Source organism: Mustela nivalis, assembly GCF_964662115.1.
Source record: "Mustela nivalis genome assembly, chromosome: 12".
Lineage (NCBI taxonomy): Eukaryota > Metazoa > Chordata > Mammalia > Carnivora > Mustelidae > Mustela > Mustela nivalis.
This window is the reverse complement of record NC_139031.1, coordinates 21,960,340-21,978,715: the sequence shown is the minus strand read 5'-3', so window position 1 is coordinate 21,978,715 and position 18,376 is coordinate 21,960,340. Positions and strand designations below refer to the sequence as shown.

At 39.4% G+C, this 18,376-nt stretch overlaps 2 protein-coding genes and 1 long non-coding RNA gene across 4 annotated transcripts in view; 1 reads left to right on the top strand and 2 right to left on the bottom strand.

Moving 5' to 3' along the window:
- The window catches only part of LOC309845745, a 413,192-nt gene that overhangs the window by 157,245 nt on the left and 237,571 nt on the right, over nt 1-18,376 (bottom strand). The gene's annotated exons all lie outside the window — the stretch shown is intronic.
- Nucleotides 1-18,376, top strand: part of AHCYL2 (adenosylhomocysteinase like 2) — a 165,138-nt gene that overhangs the window by 91,292 nt on the left and 55,470 nt on the right. The window lies entirely within an intron of this gene.
- Nucleotides 16,733-17,779, bottom strand: LOC309845790 (uncharacterized protein; the record flags this gene model as incomplete). The annotated part of the gene is made up of 2 exons (XM_082694137.1): nt 16,733-17,211; nt 17,740-17,779. 2 exons carry the CDS (start codon nt 17,777-17,779, stop codon nt 16,955-16,957), a joined length of 297 nt encoding a protein of 98 aa, XP_082550263.1. The 3' UTR covers nt 16,733-16,954.

The following is an 18,376-nucleotide window of genomic DNA, read 5'->3' as shown; positions in this document are numbered from 1 at the left end:
TCCTTCTGCTTGTGCTTGCTCTCTCTCTCTCTGTCAAATAAATAAATAAATAAAATCTTTTTTAAAAAAAGAAGAAGAAGGGGCACCTGGGTGGCTCAGTGGGTTAAAGCCTCTGCCTTCAGCTCGGGTCATGATCCTAGGGTCCTGGGATCAAGCCCCGCATCGGGCTCTCTGCTCAGTGGGGAGCCTGCCTCCCCCTCTCTCTCTGCCTGCCTCTCTGCCTACCTGTGATCTCTGTCAAATGAATAAATAAAATCTTTTAAAAAAAAAAAAAAGAAGAAGAAGAAGAAGATTGATTTCTCTTCTACTTTCCTGGGCACTGCCAGACTTGGCAGATTTTGACTAGGACATCTTTATCTTATAGAGAATTTCAGTTAGAACAGTTAGAAGCAAAATTGAGGTTAAAAAAGTAAAAGAAGAAGAAGTAGAATTGACGTGATTTATGGACGTCAGGAGGTACTTATAGCATCTGCAGGCAAAAACTGGCTCATAACTTGTAAAAAATCAGGGCAAACTTGCCTTGGACTTATTTGGAGCAAGTGAATACAACAGCACAGTTGATCCCCATTATTCTCGGATTCCATATTTGCAAATTTGCTTCCTTGCTAAAATTTATTTGTACCCCAAATCAATACTGCCTGCTTGCCCATTCATGGACATGTATAGAGTCACCTGACATGTATGTTCCTAGTTGAAGTCAAACAAAGCAACGTTGTTCTGCCTTCTTGTTTAAGCTCTCATCTAAGTGTCCTTTTCATGGTTTATTTAGTGCTGCGTTTTTTGCATTTCTGCACTCTTCCTTGGGATTTCTCTGTTTAAAATGTCCACCAAATGTAGTTTTGAAGTGTGCTATCTAGTGTTCCTAAGCACAAAAAAAAAGCTGTGATGTGCTTTATAGAGGAAAATGGTGTGTCATTCAGTCATGAGTTGTAGTACTGTTGGGTGTGAGTTCAGGGTTAGTGAATCAAGAATATTTATTAAATAAGGTTTTTTAAAAATAAAAACCCACATAAAGCAGGGTTATCAATTAATCATTTGATGAAAATGTTATGGCCATTGGCTCACAGGAGTCTAACCCTGTATTTTCTTTAGGAGCAATGCTTCAGTATTGCTGGTTCAGTGTTTGCAATGACTTCTTAAAACAGAAGTACTGCAAATAGTGAGAATCTTTGCATATTCTGTTCTCCAAACTTTAAAGTACCTTATAGACATTAATTCATTCATCAATACAACTTCCAAAACTTGGCAGTTGGATGGTGGGTTGTTATATGTAGGATGGCCATGGACAATCCACTTAGTAGGTTTTCTTTAATGTTCAAAAGAGTCTAGGACAATTTTTGCTTCTTATTAGGAATCTCTTAAATATATAATACCCTGTCCTTGGATCTAAAAAGATCTGCTTCCTGATCATGGTTATGTTTGATTGATTTGCTTTGGAACTCGTTCGAATATTCCTTATTTGACTTTCATGAGAAAAGGTTAAAAAAAAAAGCAAAAAATTTTGTAGGGACGCCTGGGTGGCTCAGTTGGTTAAGCAGCTGCCTTCCGCTCAGGTCATGATCCTGGCGTCCTGGGATCGAGTCCCACATCGGGCTCCTTGCTCGGCAGGGAGCCTGCCTCTCCCTCTGTCTCTGCCTGCCATTCTGTCTGCCTGTGCTTGCTCTCTCTCCCTCTCTCTCTGACAAATAAATAAATATTAAAAAAAAAATTTGTAAAGCAAAAAATTAGAACTTTTTGGCAGAAAAGTGCCAGGTAGGAAGAATAATCATAGTGGTTATTTTCACAGACATAAGGCACTAATGATATAAATTGTTGATGCATGGAATTTGAATGTACTACGTTGGTGATGACTGTGTGTGTGTGTGTGTAAAATAGGAACTTTCGTCCCTTCAGTTCTGTGTCCACATCTTTTACTAGATCTTGTTAGTTCTTCCTTTATATAATTTCTCAAATTTGTTCTTTTTTTTTTTTTTTTCCATATAATTGTGACCTGGAAATCTGGACTTTAACATCTTCAGGGTTGACCCTAAAGTTGTCCTCATTTCTTTCAGCCACATTCTCTCTTGAATGCATCTTCTCTAAGCATATTTTTATCATATTATTCTGCAGAAATATTACTGCCCTACTTAGAAACTTTCTGTGGCTGCTAGTTGTCTATTTTTAAGTTACTATAAGCCAGTTATCTCTTAATGCTTCACAGTTCTCCTATAGCTCTTCTTCCCCACCCCCTTAATTGATGTTATTATGTCATAATTCATTGTCAGAGGGGGCTCTTAGATGTGAATTCCCTTATCTTACTACTATGATCTATAAAGCTGCATCTATTTCTTTTTTCTTTCAATAAAAAATAAAGTATTCCAATCCTAACTAAAAACAGTTTCTCCACTTGTGCCCTGGATCCCATTCTCATCTTCTCAGAGACTTTTCTACTTAATTTATCCCTAAGGTTGTCAGACTTGGCAACAGCAAGAATACAAAACACATAATTAAAATTTAAATTCAGATAACAACAAGTAATTTTATTATAGTATGTCCTATGCAATATTTGGGACATATTTATGTTAAGAAAATTATTTGTTGTTTATCTGAAATTCAAATATAGCTGGCATAGTGAATTTTATCTGGCAGCCTTATTTAGCTCTCTTTCCTTTTTTATACTTCTAAACACACACATAACGCACAAACACACATTCTCATACTCCCTCTCTGTTGGGTCGTTTCTTCAGAGTTTGCTCAAGCTCTAGTAACCATCTTGTTAAACAAAAGCACACACATACATACACACACAAATCAATCACTTTCTTTGACTTATAATCCTTTAGTTATTTCCACATCTCTCTGCTCTGCTTCACAGCCCAGTTTTTCAAAAGACTTGTCTGTTCAAACTCCTCTCCTACTTAACCTCCTGGTCATTCTTCAGTTTTCCCTGATCCTGCTTTCATCCCTTCACCCCCCTCAAATCACCAGATACCTCCATGCTGCCTAATCCTAAAAACTATTTTCAGCTATCATCTTAACAAAGTCCCAGCAGTATTTGAAATAGCTGATCACTCTTTCCTTTTTGAAATAATCTCTTTAACTTAATTTCAGTGACACCATTTTCTTTGGATTTTCCTCTTGCTTTTCTGGTGGCTGCTTTTCAAATTTCAGCTGCTGGCTTTTCTCATTCTACTCTATATGATGGATCTAGGCTCAGATGTGGATCCTGTTTGTTTATTTGCTCGTTCTCCTTCTCTAGGCAAATTTATCCACTCTCGTGGTTTTATATTTGTGCATACGTGGATTTAAATTCTGGAAATGGAAGAAATCAGTAACTCCTAATTTTATGCTTCTAGCCCAGACTTTTCTCTGAACTCCAGACTCTATTCAGTTGCTATTTCAATTCCACTTGCTTCTCATAGACATTTCAAATTCAACACGACCAAAATTAAGACCTGGTATTCTTCTCATACCTACTTTCTCCCTATTCTACCCCGTTTTAGTCAGTAGCATCCCTGTTTAACTAGTTGCTTAAAGCAGAAAGCTGATTGTCATTCTTGATATCTTTTTCATTCTTTAGATGCAGTCTGTTGTCAAGTCCTATTGAGTCAACCACCAACATTTATCTTAAATTCATTCACTACCGTCATTAATGATGGTAGCAATTCAAGCTACCATCATCTTTCATATATTTGAATGACCTTCTAACTAGTCTCATTTCCATTCCTGTTCATTCAGTTTTGTCTCCTTATAGCAGCCATGGTGATCTTTTGAAAACAAAAATCCCTATTAGCTTCCTTTTCTCTCTTGTTTTTTTGTTTGTTTGTTTGATTAAGATTTATTTTTAAGGGGCGCCTGGGTGGCTCAGTGGGTTAAGCCGCTGCCTTCGGCTCAGGTCATGATCTCAGGGTCCTGGGATCGAGTCCCGCATCGGGCTCTCTGCTCAGCAGGGAGCCTGCTTCTCTCTCTCTCTCTCTGCCTGCCTCTCTGCCTCCTTGTGATCTCTGCCTGTCAAATAAATAAATAAAATCTTTAAAAAAAAAAAAAAAAAAAAAGATTTATTTTTAGGGTGCCTGGGTGGCTCAGTGAGTTAAGCCTCTGCCTTTAGCTCAGGTCATGGTCTCAGGGTCCTCGGTTTGAGCCCGCATCAGGCTCTCTGCTCAGCGGGGAGGCTGCTTCCCCCTCTCACTCTGCCTGCCTCTCTGCCTACTTGTGATCTCTCTCTGTGGGTCAAATAAATAAATAAAATCTTAAAAAAAAAAAAAAGATTTTATTTTTGAGCAATCTCCATACCCAGTGTAGGGCTCAGACTCACAACCCCAAGATCAAGAACTGAATGCTCCACCAACTGAATCAGCCAGGTACCCCATTTCCTGTTATTCTTACAATGAAATTAAAACTTTTCTGGGGCCTGCAGAAACCCTGCATAATGAGCCCCTGCCTACCTCTTTAATCATGTCTTCCACCACTCTGACTGACAATGCTCTAACCATACAAAATAAGAATTTGTACACACAAAATGGAATATTATTCCCAAGCAGTTTAAACAATATTAGTTCCTGTAATATATAGAATTTTAAAATTTATGCAAATATTGCCAACCACGCCTGAGTATGCATGAGTAGTTGTTTGAAAATAATTGAGATATGTCAAATCAAATGCCTAATCTCCCCTGCTCCTTAAAATCTCAGAGCCTCCTATTTAATTTTCTATGGCTTAAAACAATATGATTGTATTAACTTACAGTTCTAGAGATCAGAAGTCCAGAATGGGACTCAGTGGATTAAAATCAATGTTAGGAATTTTACTCAGCTATAAAAATGAATGAAATCCTGCTATTTGTGACAACATGGATGAACCTAGGGTATTATGCTAAGTGAAATAGAGAAAGACAAATACTGTATGATTTCACTGATATGTGGAATCTAAAAAATAAAACAAATGAACAAACAAAACAGAAACAGACTCTCAGGTCCAGGAAATGAAGTGTTGGTTACCGGAGGAGGAAAGGGTTTGAGCAGATGAAATAGGTGAAAGGATTAAGAGGTACAGACTTCCAGTTGTAAAATAAGGCATGGAGATATAATTATGTACAGCATAGGGAATATAGTTAATAGTATTGTAATAACTTTGCATGGTGACAGATGGTCACTAAACTTAACGTGGGATCATTTAGTAATATATAAAAATATTGAATCATTATGATACACATGTGAAACTAATAGGATATTGTATGTCAGTCATACTTCAGTAGTTTTTAAAAAATGTCAGTAGGGCTGTCAAGAGCAGGATCCATTTCCTTGCCTTTTCCAGCATCTGAAGCACCCAGCATTCCTTGGCCTGTGGCCCTTTCCCCCATCCTCACAGCCAGCAGTGTAGCATCTTCAAGTCTGTCTGTGGGTCTTATTCATTCTTCTGCTTCTCTCTTCTAGTTGTAAGGAACCTTTGATTATATTGGGTCCACTTGGATAATTCAGGATAAGCTCTCCATCTCAAGGTCAGGCAACTAGCAACCTCAATTCCCTCTGCAGCCTTACCTATGCTGTTATTCACAGGATCTGGAAATTAGAACATGGACGTCTTTGGAGGGGCCATTATTCTGTCTGTGACTCATTAAAAAATGTCTTTTTCTCTTTTTATAAGAGCAGTTCATTCTCATTCCTACAAAATTAAGAAAACAGACCAGGAATTCAGGAACTGTTTAGGCCTATTGATTTCTCTTTTTTTTTTTATTTCTTTTTAATTGAAGTATAGTTGACATATAATGCTATGTTAGTTTTGTGTGTACAACATAGTGATTGGACAATTTTAAGCATTATGCAGTGTTTGCCATGGTAAGTGTAGCTAGCATCTGACACCATACAAAGTTATTACAGTATTACTGACTACAGTATTATTCCCTAGGCTGTACTTTTTGTGCCTGTGATTTATTTTATAAATGAAAATTTAGGCTCTTTTGATCTCCTAGTGGAAATAGATACTTAGTTCATGTTGACTAAGAAGAGATAATATCTGAACACTTAGGGTATTTAAAGCACTAGAAAAGTTTATTTATTTATTTTTTAAGATTTTATTTATTTATTTGACAGTCAGAGATCACAAGTAGGCATAGAGGCAGGCAGAGAGAGAGGAAGGGAAGCAGGCTTCCTGCCGAGCAGAGAGCCCGATGCGGGGCTCAATCCCAGGACCCTGGGATCATGACCTGAGCCGAAGGCAGAGGCTTTAACCCACTGAGCCATCCAGGCGCCCCAAAGCACTAGAAAAGTTTATTAATAGTTAAATACAGGGGCACCTGGGTGGCTCAGCCAGTTAAGGATCTGCCTTCAGCTTGGGTAATAATCCGAGAGTCCTGGGATTGAGCCCCACATCAGGAGTTCCTGCTTAGTGGGGAGCCTACTTCTCCCTCTGCTCATCCCTGCTCTGCTTGTGCTTGCTCTCTCAAATAAATAAATAAGTCACAAACAATAACCAAACTATGGAAAGAGCCCAGATGTCCATCAACCGATGAATAAATAAAGAAGATGTGGCATATATCTGCAATGGAATATTACTCAGCTATCAAAAAAAAAAAAAGAAATCTTGCCATTTCCAAGGATCAGGATAGAACTAAAGGGTATTGGGATGCCTGGGTGGCTCAGTCATTAAGTGTCTGCCTTCAGTTCAGGTCATGGTCCTGGGATTGAGCCCCACATCAGGCTCCCTGCTCGGTAGGAAGCCTGCTTCTCCCTCTCCAGCCTCTCCGTGGTTGTGTTCCCTCTCTCGCTATCTCTCTTGGTAATAAATTAATAAATTAATAATCTTTAAAAAAAAGAACTAGAGGGTATTATACTAAATGAAATAAGTCAATCAGAGAAAGACAATTATACAATTTCATTCTTATGTGGAAACAAAACAGGAACATAGGGGAAGGGAGGGAAAAATAAAACAAGACAAAATCAGAGAGGGAAACAAACCATAAGAAACTCTTAATCATAGGAAATAAACTGAGGATTGCTAGAGGGGAGGAGGGGAGGAGGATGGGGTAACTGGGTGTTGAACTTGAGGAGAGCACGTGATGTAATTAGCACTGGGATGTTATATAAGCTGATGAATCACTGAACTCTACCTTTGAAACTAATAATATGCTGTGTTAATTAATTGGATTTAAATTAATTTTTAATTTTTTAAAATTTTTATTTATTGACAGAGAGAGATCACAAGTAGGCAGAGAGGCAGGCAGAGAGAGAGGAAGGGAAGCAGGCTCACTGCCAAGCAGAGAGCCCGTTGCAGGGCTCGATCCCAAGACCCTGGGATCATGACCTGAGCCGAAGGCAGGAGGCTTTAACCCATGAGCCATCCAGGCGCCCCGGATTTAAATTAATTTTTAAAAATTAAAAAAAGAAATGAAAGTCACAAATAAGAAAACTATCTGCCAAATGAAATCAGTGTATAAAAGGAGTACTGTAGAACTTTGGTTAAGCAATTTCTCTAGCTCTTTGCTTCTTTATCTCTAAAATACAGAAATCAAATTAACTGATCTTTGACATTATTATCTTTACTAATATATAAGTTGATATCTATATCCTACTAAAAATTTATCAAAAAAGATTAATAGATGGGGCACCTGGGTGGCTCAGTGGGTTAAGCCTCTGCCTTTCAGCTCAGGTCATGGTCTCAGGGTCCTGGGATCAAGCCCCCAAGACAGGGAGCCTGCTTCCCCCTCTCTCTTTGCCTGCCTCTCTGCCTACTTATGATCTCCTCTCTGTCAAATAAATTTTAAAAAGATGAATAGATAACATCACAAGAAAAAATATAACTACATGAAGTGATAGATGTTAACTTACTGTGACAATCATTTTGCAATATACACATGCCAAATCATTATGTTATAATATGATATATATCTAATATGATAGTTTATACTAATATGATATTATATAACAATTATATCTCAATAAAACTGGGGGGACTAAAAATATTAATCAAAAGAGATGAGCAGGTAAGATATAGGGCTTTCTTGTTTTTTTAAAAATCTGGTCAATGCATAGCTGCTTTTTTTTTTTAAGATTTTATTTATTTATTTGACAGAGAGAGACACAGAGAGAGAGGGAACACAAGCAAGCTCTCTACTGAGCAGAGAGCCCGATGGGGGACTCGATCCCAGAATCCTGGGATCGTGACCTGATCTGAAGGCAGTCGCTTAACGACTGAGTCACTCAGGCACCCCAATGCATAGCCTTATTCCAGAATTCAGTCAGCTACCTTTGTCAGGGTCATGAAAGACAAGGAAGAACTGAGGAATTTTCATAGATTGGAGGAGACCAGGGAGGCATGACAGCTAAACACAGTGGGGGATCCTGGATTGGGTCTTACAACTAAAAAAGGACATTCAAGGAAGAACTTGTAAAATCCAAATAAAGTCTGTGGTTTGGCTAATAGTATTGTACCAATGTTAATTTCTTAATTTTTGTAATTGCCCTGGTTTTACAAGATATTACATTAGAGGAACTTGGGTGAAGTGTATATGAAAACTCTGTACTGTTTTTGTGAATTGTTCTAAGTCTAAAATTATCTCAAAATAAAAAGTTAAAAATAATACAACAGTAAGAGAGGAAAAGCAAGCCACAGAGTGGGAAATGTTTGCCAAAGACTCATAACTAGAATACCTAAATAGCTCATACAAATCAATAAGGGAAAGACTTACAATCCACTAGAAATACAGGCAAAAGGGGTGCCTGGGTGGCTTCGTGGATTAAGGCCTCTGCCTTCAGCTCAGGTCATGAACCCAGGCTCATGGCATCAAGACCCACATCAGGCTCTCTGCTCAGTGGGGAGCCTGCTCCCCCACCCCGACCTGCCTCACTGCCTACTTGTGATCTCTGTCTGTCAAATAAATAAATAAAACCTTAAAAAAAAAAAAGAAATACAGGCAAAAGATTTAAAAAGTCACTCCACATAAAAGAATATCCAAATGGCCAATAAGCAGATATAAATGTGCTTGACAATACACAGTTCCCAGTTTTTCAAGTTGGAAACCTTACACCTTGCTGATGGGAATGTAAAATGACAACTTCAATAGAAAGCAAAGTATGGTTTTTGGTTCCTCAGAAAAATAAATTAACATATGATCCAGAAATTCCACTTTTGGGTATATACTCCAAAGAATTGAAAGGAGGGCCTTGAACAAGTATTTGCACACCTGTGTTCATAACAGCACTATTTATAATAGGCAAAAGGAAACAACTCAAATGTCCACCAGTGGATGGAAAATGGATAAACAAACTGTGGCGTATACATACAATGGAATATTATTACTTGGCCCTAAAAAGTAGTGAAATTCTGACACATGCTACAATATGGATGGACCTTAAAAAATCATACCAAGTGAAATAAGCCAAACGGAAAAGGAAAAATGTTGTATGATTCTATTTGTATGAGATACCTAGAGTAGTGAAATTCAAAGATACAGAAAGGAGAGGAGTGGTTACCAGGGGCTGGAAGAAGGGGATGATGGGGAAGTACTGTTTAACGGGTATAGAGTTTCAGTTTGGGATAATGAAAAAGTTCTGGGATGGATATGGTGACTCTGGTTGCACAACAGTGTGATATTTTCAATGTCATTGACATATACACTTTAAAATGGTTGGGGCACCTGGCTGGCTCAGTTGGTAGAGCATGCAATTCTTGATCTCAGGGTTGTAAGTTCCAGCCCCACACTGGGCATGGAGCCTATTTAAAAAAATTGTAAAATGGTTAAATTGGCAAATCTTATTAATATTTTACCACACATACAAAAGAAAATGTTATAGGCCAATATTCATAATGAACATAGATTCAAAATTCCTCAAAAAATATTAGCAAATCAAATTCAATAATATATTAAAATGATCATACATCATCATCAAGGATGCAAGGATGGTACAATATCCACAACCCAATCACTGTGATACATCATATTAACAATAGGAAGGATAAAAACCGTATGATCATCTCAATAGATACAGAAAAAGCAATTGACAAAATTAAACATCCATTCATGATAAAAGCTCTCAACAAAATGGATATAGAGGAATTGTACCTCAACATAATAAAGGTCATAAAAAAAAATGTGCTCAGTGGTGATGACAATGGCGACTATGAGATGCAGATAAAAATCATGATGTGACACCATTACCTAGAATGTGGACCAACAGAAGTAAGCACTGGCTAGGATATGAAGCAGCTAGAACACTAATACTCTGCTGATAGGAGTAGAAAGTATACTTTGGAAAATTGCTTGACATGACCTACTTAGCTTGAACATATGCATATGCATACCCTATAACCAGCAATTACACACCTAGATAGATACCCAACCAGAAGTAACTTAATACAGGCACCATACAACACACACAAGTATGTTCATAGCCATATCACTTTTTTATGGCCCTCAAACCAAAAACGGTCTTCAACAGGAGAATGGATTAAAGAATTTATGAATATTCATGTGATGGGATACCTTCTGGTAATAAAAACAAATGAAGTACTGCTAAATGTGAGTGACTTGGATAACCCTTAGAAACGTACTGAGCAGAAAATGATGATATTTGATGATATTTATATCAGGTTCAAAGATGGGCAAAACTGGGGCACCTGGGTGGCTCAGTTGTTAAGCGTCTGCCTTTGGCTCAGGTCATGATCCCAGGGTCTTGGGATTAAGCCCATATCAGGGTTCCTACTCCTCGAGACGTCGGCTTCTCCCTCTCCTACTCCCCTTGCTTGTATTCCTTGTCTCTGTCTCTCTGTCAAATAAATAAATAAATTCTTAAAAAGAAAATAAGCAAAACTGATCAGTGGTGATAGGAATTACCTATTAGGAGAAATGAGGGAAATGCCTGAGAGGGGACACGAGGGAAGATCTTGGGCGCTAGTCTCGTTCTCTTTCCTTATCTGAGTAGTGTTACATAAATGTATTGACTTCGAAAATTTTATCAAACTGTAACTTTTCTTTCTTTTTTTTATTAAGATTTTTATTTATTTATTTTACAGAGAGAGTGAGAGAGCACAAGCAGGCAGAGCAGCAGAGGAAGAGGGAGAACACTGAATAGGGAGCCTGATATGCGTTCAATCCCAGGACCCTGGGATCATGACCTGAGCCGAAGGCAGCCGCCTAACCAACTGAGCCACCCAGGCGCCCCTCAAATTGTAACTTTTCTTTTTTTTAAAGATTTTATTTATTTATTTGACAGAGAGACATCACAAGCAGGCAGAGAGGCAGGCAGAGAGAGAGGGGGGAAGCAGGCTCCCTGCTGAGCAGAGAGCCCGATGCGGGGCTTGATTCTAGGACCCTGAGATCATGACCCAAGCCGAAGGCAGAGGCTTAACCCACTGAGCCACTCAGGCGCCCCAAATTGTAACTTTTCGATTTGTGTATTTATTGTAGGTTAATACACTTCCAGAAAAGTTTCATTAATTGAAAGAATAGGGGCGCCTCGGTGGCTCAGTGGGTTAAGCCTCTGCCTTCGGCTCAGGTCATGATCCCAGGGTTCTGGGATCGAGCCCCACATGGGGCTCTCTGCTCAGCGGGGAACCTGTTTCCCCCTCCCCCTCTGCCTGCTTCTCTGCCTACTTGTGATCTCTTTCTCTGTGTCAAATAAATAAATAAAATCTCTTTTAAAAATAATAAATAAATAAATATAAAAATTGAAAGAATATAGTAAGAAGTCTGCATTCTATATTTATTTAATGGCAATATATGTCAGTATTTTACCCCACACCCTTCCCATCCTCCTGTACGCCACCCCTCTCCAGTCTGATAAATTCCTTCCCACTCTTACCCTGGTTGTTTTCAAGTTTAAGACGTTTTCAAGTTTTAGCTTGACCTCTCTTTAAGGACAGTTTTAGCTAGAGGTGCTAACTGCAGCAAACTGAACTTTGACCTGAGTGGAGCTCTATTCGCTGTGTCAGGGAAATTGAGGATTTACATTCCACACTCCACTCCCAGAATCTAGAGGACTTAACAGGAAGTGGAAAAGGTGGCGTGGTGCCTGCGTTAGTGTACTGTAGTCTGTGTATTGCTTAATTATTTATCTTGAGAAACAGTGCCTGGATTAGTTAGTGGCAGGGAGGTACAGAATATTGTTACAGTGATGTTTTTAATTATGGTTTTGTCAGTTCTTAGTCATACCAGAGTCCCTTTACTTTCTTTTTACCCTTTAGGTGTCTATCCTGTATTTATTCAGTTGAAGCTTTATTCTGATCTAGCTATTCTTTAAGTCATTTTACCATCCAGCACATATTCATTGCTTATTTACTATATGCTAGGCACTTGGAATACTAGAATAAAACGCATAATCTCTGCCCTCAAATTGCTTGCATTTTTAGTTGGAAACAGACAAATGATCAGTCTGGGGGATTAGTCAGTAGCTCACAGAACTGATTCTTAAACCTAGGCCAGGAGCTGGAAATGTGTCCTGAAAGAAGTTACAGATAAGCTAAATTTTGAAAGGGGTGTATATGTTCACAGTGGGGGTTTGGGGGAGTTTAGAGAGCTGAGGCTTGGGAGGTATGCGCAAGCTAAGTCATGCAGGGTCTTGTGTGTCATGCTAAGGAGTTTGGATTTTATTTTGAGGACAAGTGGGGAGCTATTGAGGTGTTATGAACAAGGAAGTGATGTGATCAGATTTTTAAATTATTGGACTGATGATAATCACGTATAAATAAGTTGATTTAACAAACTGAGGTGGGCTATATAGGGATGGAATTATCTAGGCCCTTGTCAAAGCATAGTCCCAGCATTACTGGCATCATGTGAGAGCTATTAAAAATGTAGAGTCTTGGAGGGCACCTGGATGGCTCAGTTGGTTAAGTGGCCAACCCTTGGTTTTGGCTCAGGTCATGATCTCAGGGTGCTGGGATCAAGCCCACATTGGACTCTGCACTTGGCAAGGAGACTGCTTCAGGATTCTCTTCCTTCCTCTCCTCTCCCTCTTCTTTCTCTCAAATAAATAAATCTTTTTTAAAAAATGTAGAATCTTGGGACCTAAATCAGCATTTTAATAAGAACTGCAAGTAATTTGTAGGCACATGCAAGCTTTTGAAGCACTAATTTAGATGGATGTGATGATGGTCAGGCTTTAGACAGCTGGTATGAAGAAAGGACAGAGTACAAGAGACATTATGGAGTACATATTCTTCTTTCTATTGGAATACTCTTCTCGATACTCCTCCTGGCCAAATACATACCAGGTATCCCCTAATCATCTTTTACCTTTCAGCTTAAGTGGAGCTTCTCACTCCCAGTATGCATGGTTGGCACCCTTGCCATATACTTGCATAGCATCCTGTACTTACCTTCTCATTTTTCATATTTGTATTGTAATTGCGTATTTAATGGCCTGACAGGAAACACCATGAAAGCAGGGACTGTCTTTCTATGCTGGCTGATACATAATAGACACTCAATAAATATCTGTGGTTTGGTTGAATGAATTCATCATGTGGAAGATGGATTTGAATGTGTTTGGGAAGGAACATGTTGTATTGGTAATAATAGTGAATTTTAAAGTACTAGGCATGGTTCTAAGTGATGTGTGTGTGTATAAATATGTGTATACATTTTTATGTATATATATATACATATATATATATATGTAAATTTATTTGATCCTCTCAGCAGTCCCCTAAGGTAGATACTTTTAATATCCCCATTTTACAGATGAGAACGAGGCACGGGGAGAATACGTAATTTGCCTAAGGTTACATAGTTTGTAAGTGTGAGATAAGTAAACCAGATAGTCTGGTACTACTCTGCTATGACTGGTTTCGGACAAAATAAATTTCTGGCACTTTTTATGTATTTCTATGTATTATTTAATTTTGATAACAGTCATGTGAGGAAGGCATTATTATCCTGTTTTATAGATGAGGAAGCAAGGGCTCAAAAAATTATACAGCTTATATAGTTGTATCTTTATGTAAAGATACACACAGAGAGAAGGAGACAGAGCTAGCCTTTAAACCCAAGCCTGTCTAGCTCCAAAGCCTGCAGTTTTTCCAGCAATGATGATGCCTCCATGTGGAGTCTAAAATTCCTCCGGGATATGAGTCTTAAGGCACTGAGAGAATGCCTAACATTTAGGTTGGGAGAATTCAACAATCCCATTTGCTATGGTAACATTAGCACTTCCAGGTTGCAGGGGCTGTGGAGATCTGAGGCCTACCAATTCCAGCCAGCCTCTTAACTGACCAGATGGAACTTTGAACTCAGGAGAATAAAAATCTTAGCCTGTACAATAAGCTGTAACTTAGGTTACTAAGGAGTAGTTATCACTTTTTCTTCTAGCTTCAGAGAAAGCAGACAGTTTAGAAATACTGTGTGTCAGAACTGGAAGGAACCAGTTCTAACCTACCACAGTCACACTATTCCCCACCTCCCCCTTGTTTTATAATAAGGAAACTGAAGAAGAGAGTAATTAGGTGACTTGCCAACATCTAATAAAACCATTAGAGACAAGCCAGGAATAGAGGACAGGGTCACATTTGTGTATTCTTTGTCCTGTGCCTTATGACTTTCTAGGTTCCAGATTTATCACCTCTTATTTAAAACTGTTCTGCTGTTGTAGTTACTTCTTCACCACTTTGTGGTTCTTTTTTGACTTTGACCCCCTGGAAATACTGACTTGTTTTTTCCTCCTCTAGCCAAGCATATACTCACTCTGGCAAGTCACCTGGCTTGCCTTCATTAACCATACTGCCATTAAATCACCTCTGACAGGAGCACAACGGGCACGTACAACTTCAAGTTGTTCTTCTTGGAGCACAGATGAGATTCTTTTGAGCTATTCACACACTTGGTCAATTTTTGTAAAGCCTGAAGGCCATAGGTGCACCTGTAGTTTGTGTAACTTATTTTTTCTGAAGTTGCAAACTTAAATGTTAACAGTGATTATAGATAACCATGTGCAGTCTTACTCATGCCCCTTCTATACAGTAAAATGAAACTTGATCATAAACAACTTTATTATTTTTTTTTAAGATTTTATTTATTTATCAGAGAGAGAGGGGGGGAGAGAGCGAGCACAGGCAGACAGAATGGCAGGCAGAGGCAGAGGGAGAAGCAGGCTCCCTGCCGAGCAAGGAGCCCGATGTGGGACTCGATCCCAGGACGCTGGGATCATGACCTGAGCCGAAGGCAGCTACTTAACCAACTGAGCCACCCAGGCGTCCCCATAAACAACTTTATAACTAAAACTGTACACCCATGCCTCTTGCCATATGCACCCCTACTCAGTTCCTAGATCTTCGGTCCCCAAATGTGATTAACAGCTCCTGTTGTGTTTTTGTTTCACTTCATCATTGCAGAACCAAGTAGTAAGGCTGCAGTTTACAAAGGAAGTCTACTTTAGTTAAAACCTACACTAAAGGGGCACCTGGGTGGCTCAGTGGGTTAAAGCCTCTGCCTTCAGGTTGTGGTCTCAGGATCCTGGGATGGAGCCCCACATCAGGCTCTCCGCTCAGCGGGGAGTCGGCTTTCCCTCCTCCACCCCCCCCCCAGCCGCTGCCTGCCTCTCTGCCTACTCGTGATCTCTGTCTGTCAAATCCGCCAAATAAATAAATGAAATCTTTAAAAAACAAAAAACTACACTAAAAAAACCAAACAGGATACCTCCGTGGTCCAGTCAGTCGAGCTTCAGAGTCTTGGTTTCAGCTCAGGTCCTGATCTCAGGGTGGTTAAGATGAACCCAGCATTGCCTCCTGCTCAGCTTAGAATCCATTTGAGACTTCTCTCCCTCCCCTTCCTCCCCTGTCCACTCCCCACCCCCCCAAGCTCTTGTGCTCTGGCTCTCTCTAAAATAAATAAATAAAATTAAAAAAACAAAAAGTTACAACTAAAATGACAGTTTAGGTTGCAAAAGTGATGTATTTTGTGCTTATTCTTTTATTCTCACCCGTCTTCTTTAAAAGTCATTTTCGTGCATGTTTTCACATGACCATGACGGCAGTCATCTTCCATTTATTTAATAGCTGATTATGTAGGAAACATCTACAGGAGTACCGATAATCTAGTAATTTGCTGATCACTGAAATATTTTCAGGGTTGGACTCCACTCTTTTGGCCTTGATTTGTTCGCAAGAGTTTTATTATGATGCAGATCATAATGGAATACTATTGATGTAGATCAAGCAATGGAAAATGGATTATATATTCCTGCAGAGATAATATAATTAAGGATTAAAACCCCATTAAGGACTCACCACAAATAAGTCCTAGCTGTGGGCAGTAGTATAACTAAGCCCCTGTATAATAAAATAATGTTCCAAATTCAGTAAAATGGACATAAATATACAGAACACACTGATTATGCAAATTACCTCCAGAGTACTGTAAGGTGTACATACAGCATACAAAATTTGAAAATTTCTTAAGCCCTTACTGTGTGCCAGATACTGTGGACAATTCAAACTGACTAAGCCCTTGAAAAGCCTGGAATTTTAATGAGGGACAACATATGTACATGGTATGCTTAATTTGAGAAAGGGTGAAAATAGTGATGTGACCAAAGACTAATAGTAGAGGAAAGGGGGATTCTTTTTCTATGTGAAATTCCACGGCAGTACTATCATTTGAGCCAGATCTTAAGGAATTTGCATATATGAAGATGAGGGAAGTGAAGGCAGAACTAATGCACTTCAATTTGGGAAAATGGCATGAGCAAAGGCATGAGGTAGAAAAGGACACAGCATAATGACATAAGTAAGAGCCACTGTTTAGTAAGCCCTTAGTGTATACACCATTTTTAAATCCCTGCATCAATCCTACGAGGAGGCTATTATTATTATTCCACTGTATGGATTGGAAAACTGGAGGGAGAGGGAGGTTAACTAAGCAGAGTCAGAGGACAATGACTGGAGATGGCTGGCAACTAAAGCTTTATCAGAATTAACGTGCTGACCTCAGAGGGCATATCACTGCTGCATTTCTTTGGCCTTCTCTATCTTGGCATCACTCATTGTTTTACTCCATAGCCTCTGTGACCACAGCTTCCTTTACTTCCACCTCTGCTATTTGCTCCTCCTCTTCTTCTTCTTCTTCTTCTTCTTCTTCTTCTTCTTCTTCTTCTTCTTCTTCTTCTTCTTCTCCTTCTTCTCCTTCTTCTCCTTCTTCTCCTTCTTCTCCTTCTTCTCCTTCTTCTCCTTCTTCTCCTTCTTCTTCTTCTTCTTCTTCTTCTTCTTCTTCTTCTTCTTCTTCTTCTTCTTCTTTTTTTAGATTTTCTTTTAGCAGGAGGAGCAGCAGGAGACAGAGAGAAAGAGAACCTTAAGCAGACTCCATGCCCATCACTGGGCTGAAACTCACGACTTGAGATCATGCCCTGAACCACCAAGGCAGCTCTGCTCTCTCTTCTTATTACATCTCGTCTCTACCTACCCTGAGGTCTCTCATCCTTTGACCCTTCTGTATTCACCAGGTTGACAGTCCCCTTCCACTTTCACCTGCCTTTCTTTCTAGTCCAGACATCCAGGTCAGGCATTTGAATTTTGCCTTCTCTGGCGTCTTATAATACCTCTTCCCCAAGACATTACTTTCCTCTCCATTCCACATCCAAAGGATTATTCTCTTAACCAGTGAAGGCCGTAAGGGACAGGGAACCAATAATCCTGAGTTTAATATTATAACCGTCAGCTCTAGAAAAATTATCCTCTGTGATGGGACTTAACACTGAAAGAGTCTCTGGTCCTTTTGAAGCAGGCATATCTCACTGGGCTTACTTTGTGCCTGAAATCAATCTATGGTACTCTTACGGATAATACACTCTAGGAATGAGCAGAGCAGGTAGGCCATCTTTAGTATTGTCTTATTTCCAAACTTCTGAAGTATGTGGAGGGAGCTGGCCTACAAACCCAAGAGGGAACAGCTTCTGAGGTCCCTTAAGGTGGTTAAGAGTATAGGGCTACTGTGTTGGTATTCTGCCTCTTCCCAAAACCAAACTGGTGAGTAAAAACCTACTCTGAGTAGGAACTTGGAGGCAACCCTAATCTTGATTGGAAACCTTGGCTCCCTCTAAACTTACAGTGTAGTAGCTCCTGACTGGCTTAAGGGATGCAGTGTGTTTACAATAAGCACCTATGTTTCTGCGGCTGAAGGCTCTTGGACCTTCATGGATATAGCACAGGGAGCCAGCAGAGGGAGTTGTGGTCCTAGAACTTTTCTTAAGAGGTTCTAATTTCTGATTTTGCAAGAGATCTTCCCTGGCACCATCCAAATCAAATTGCCCTTACAATAAGAATTTAACTTGAGGTATGCCCGAGTTTGGTGCCAGACCCCTGGTGTGAGCAGATGGGGAAGTTCTGCCTAGCTGTTTAAACTTGAAGCCATAAAGAACTCTCTCGATTTCAAGGAAACGCCTGTTTACTGTACTGATCCAAGTCAAGCAACTCT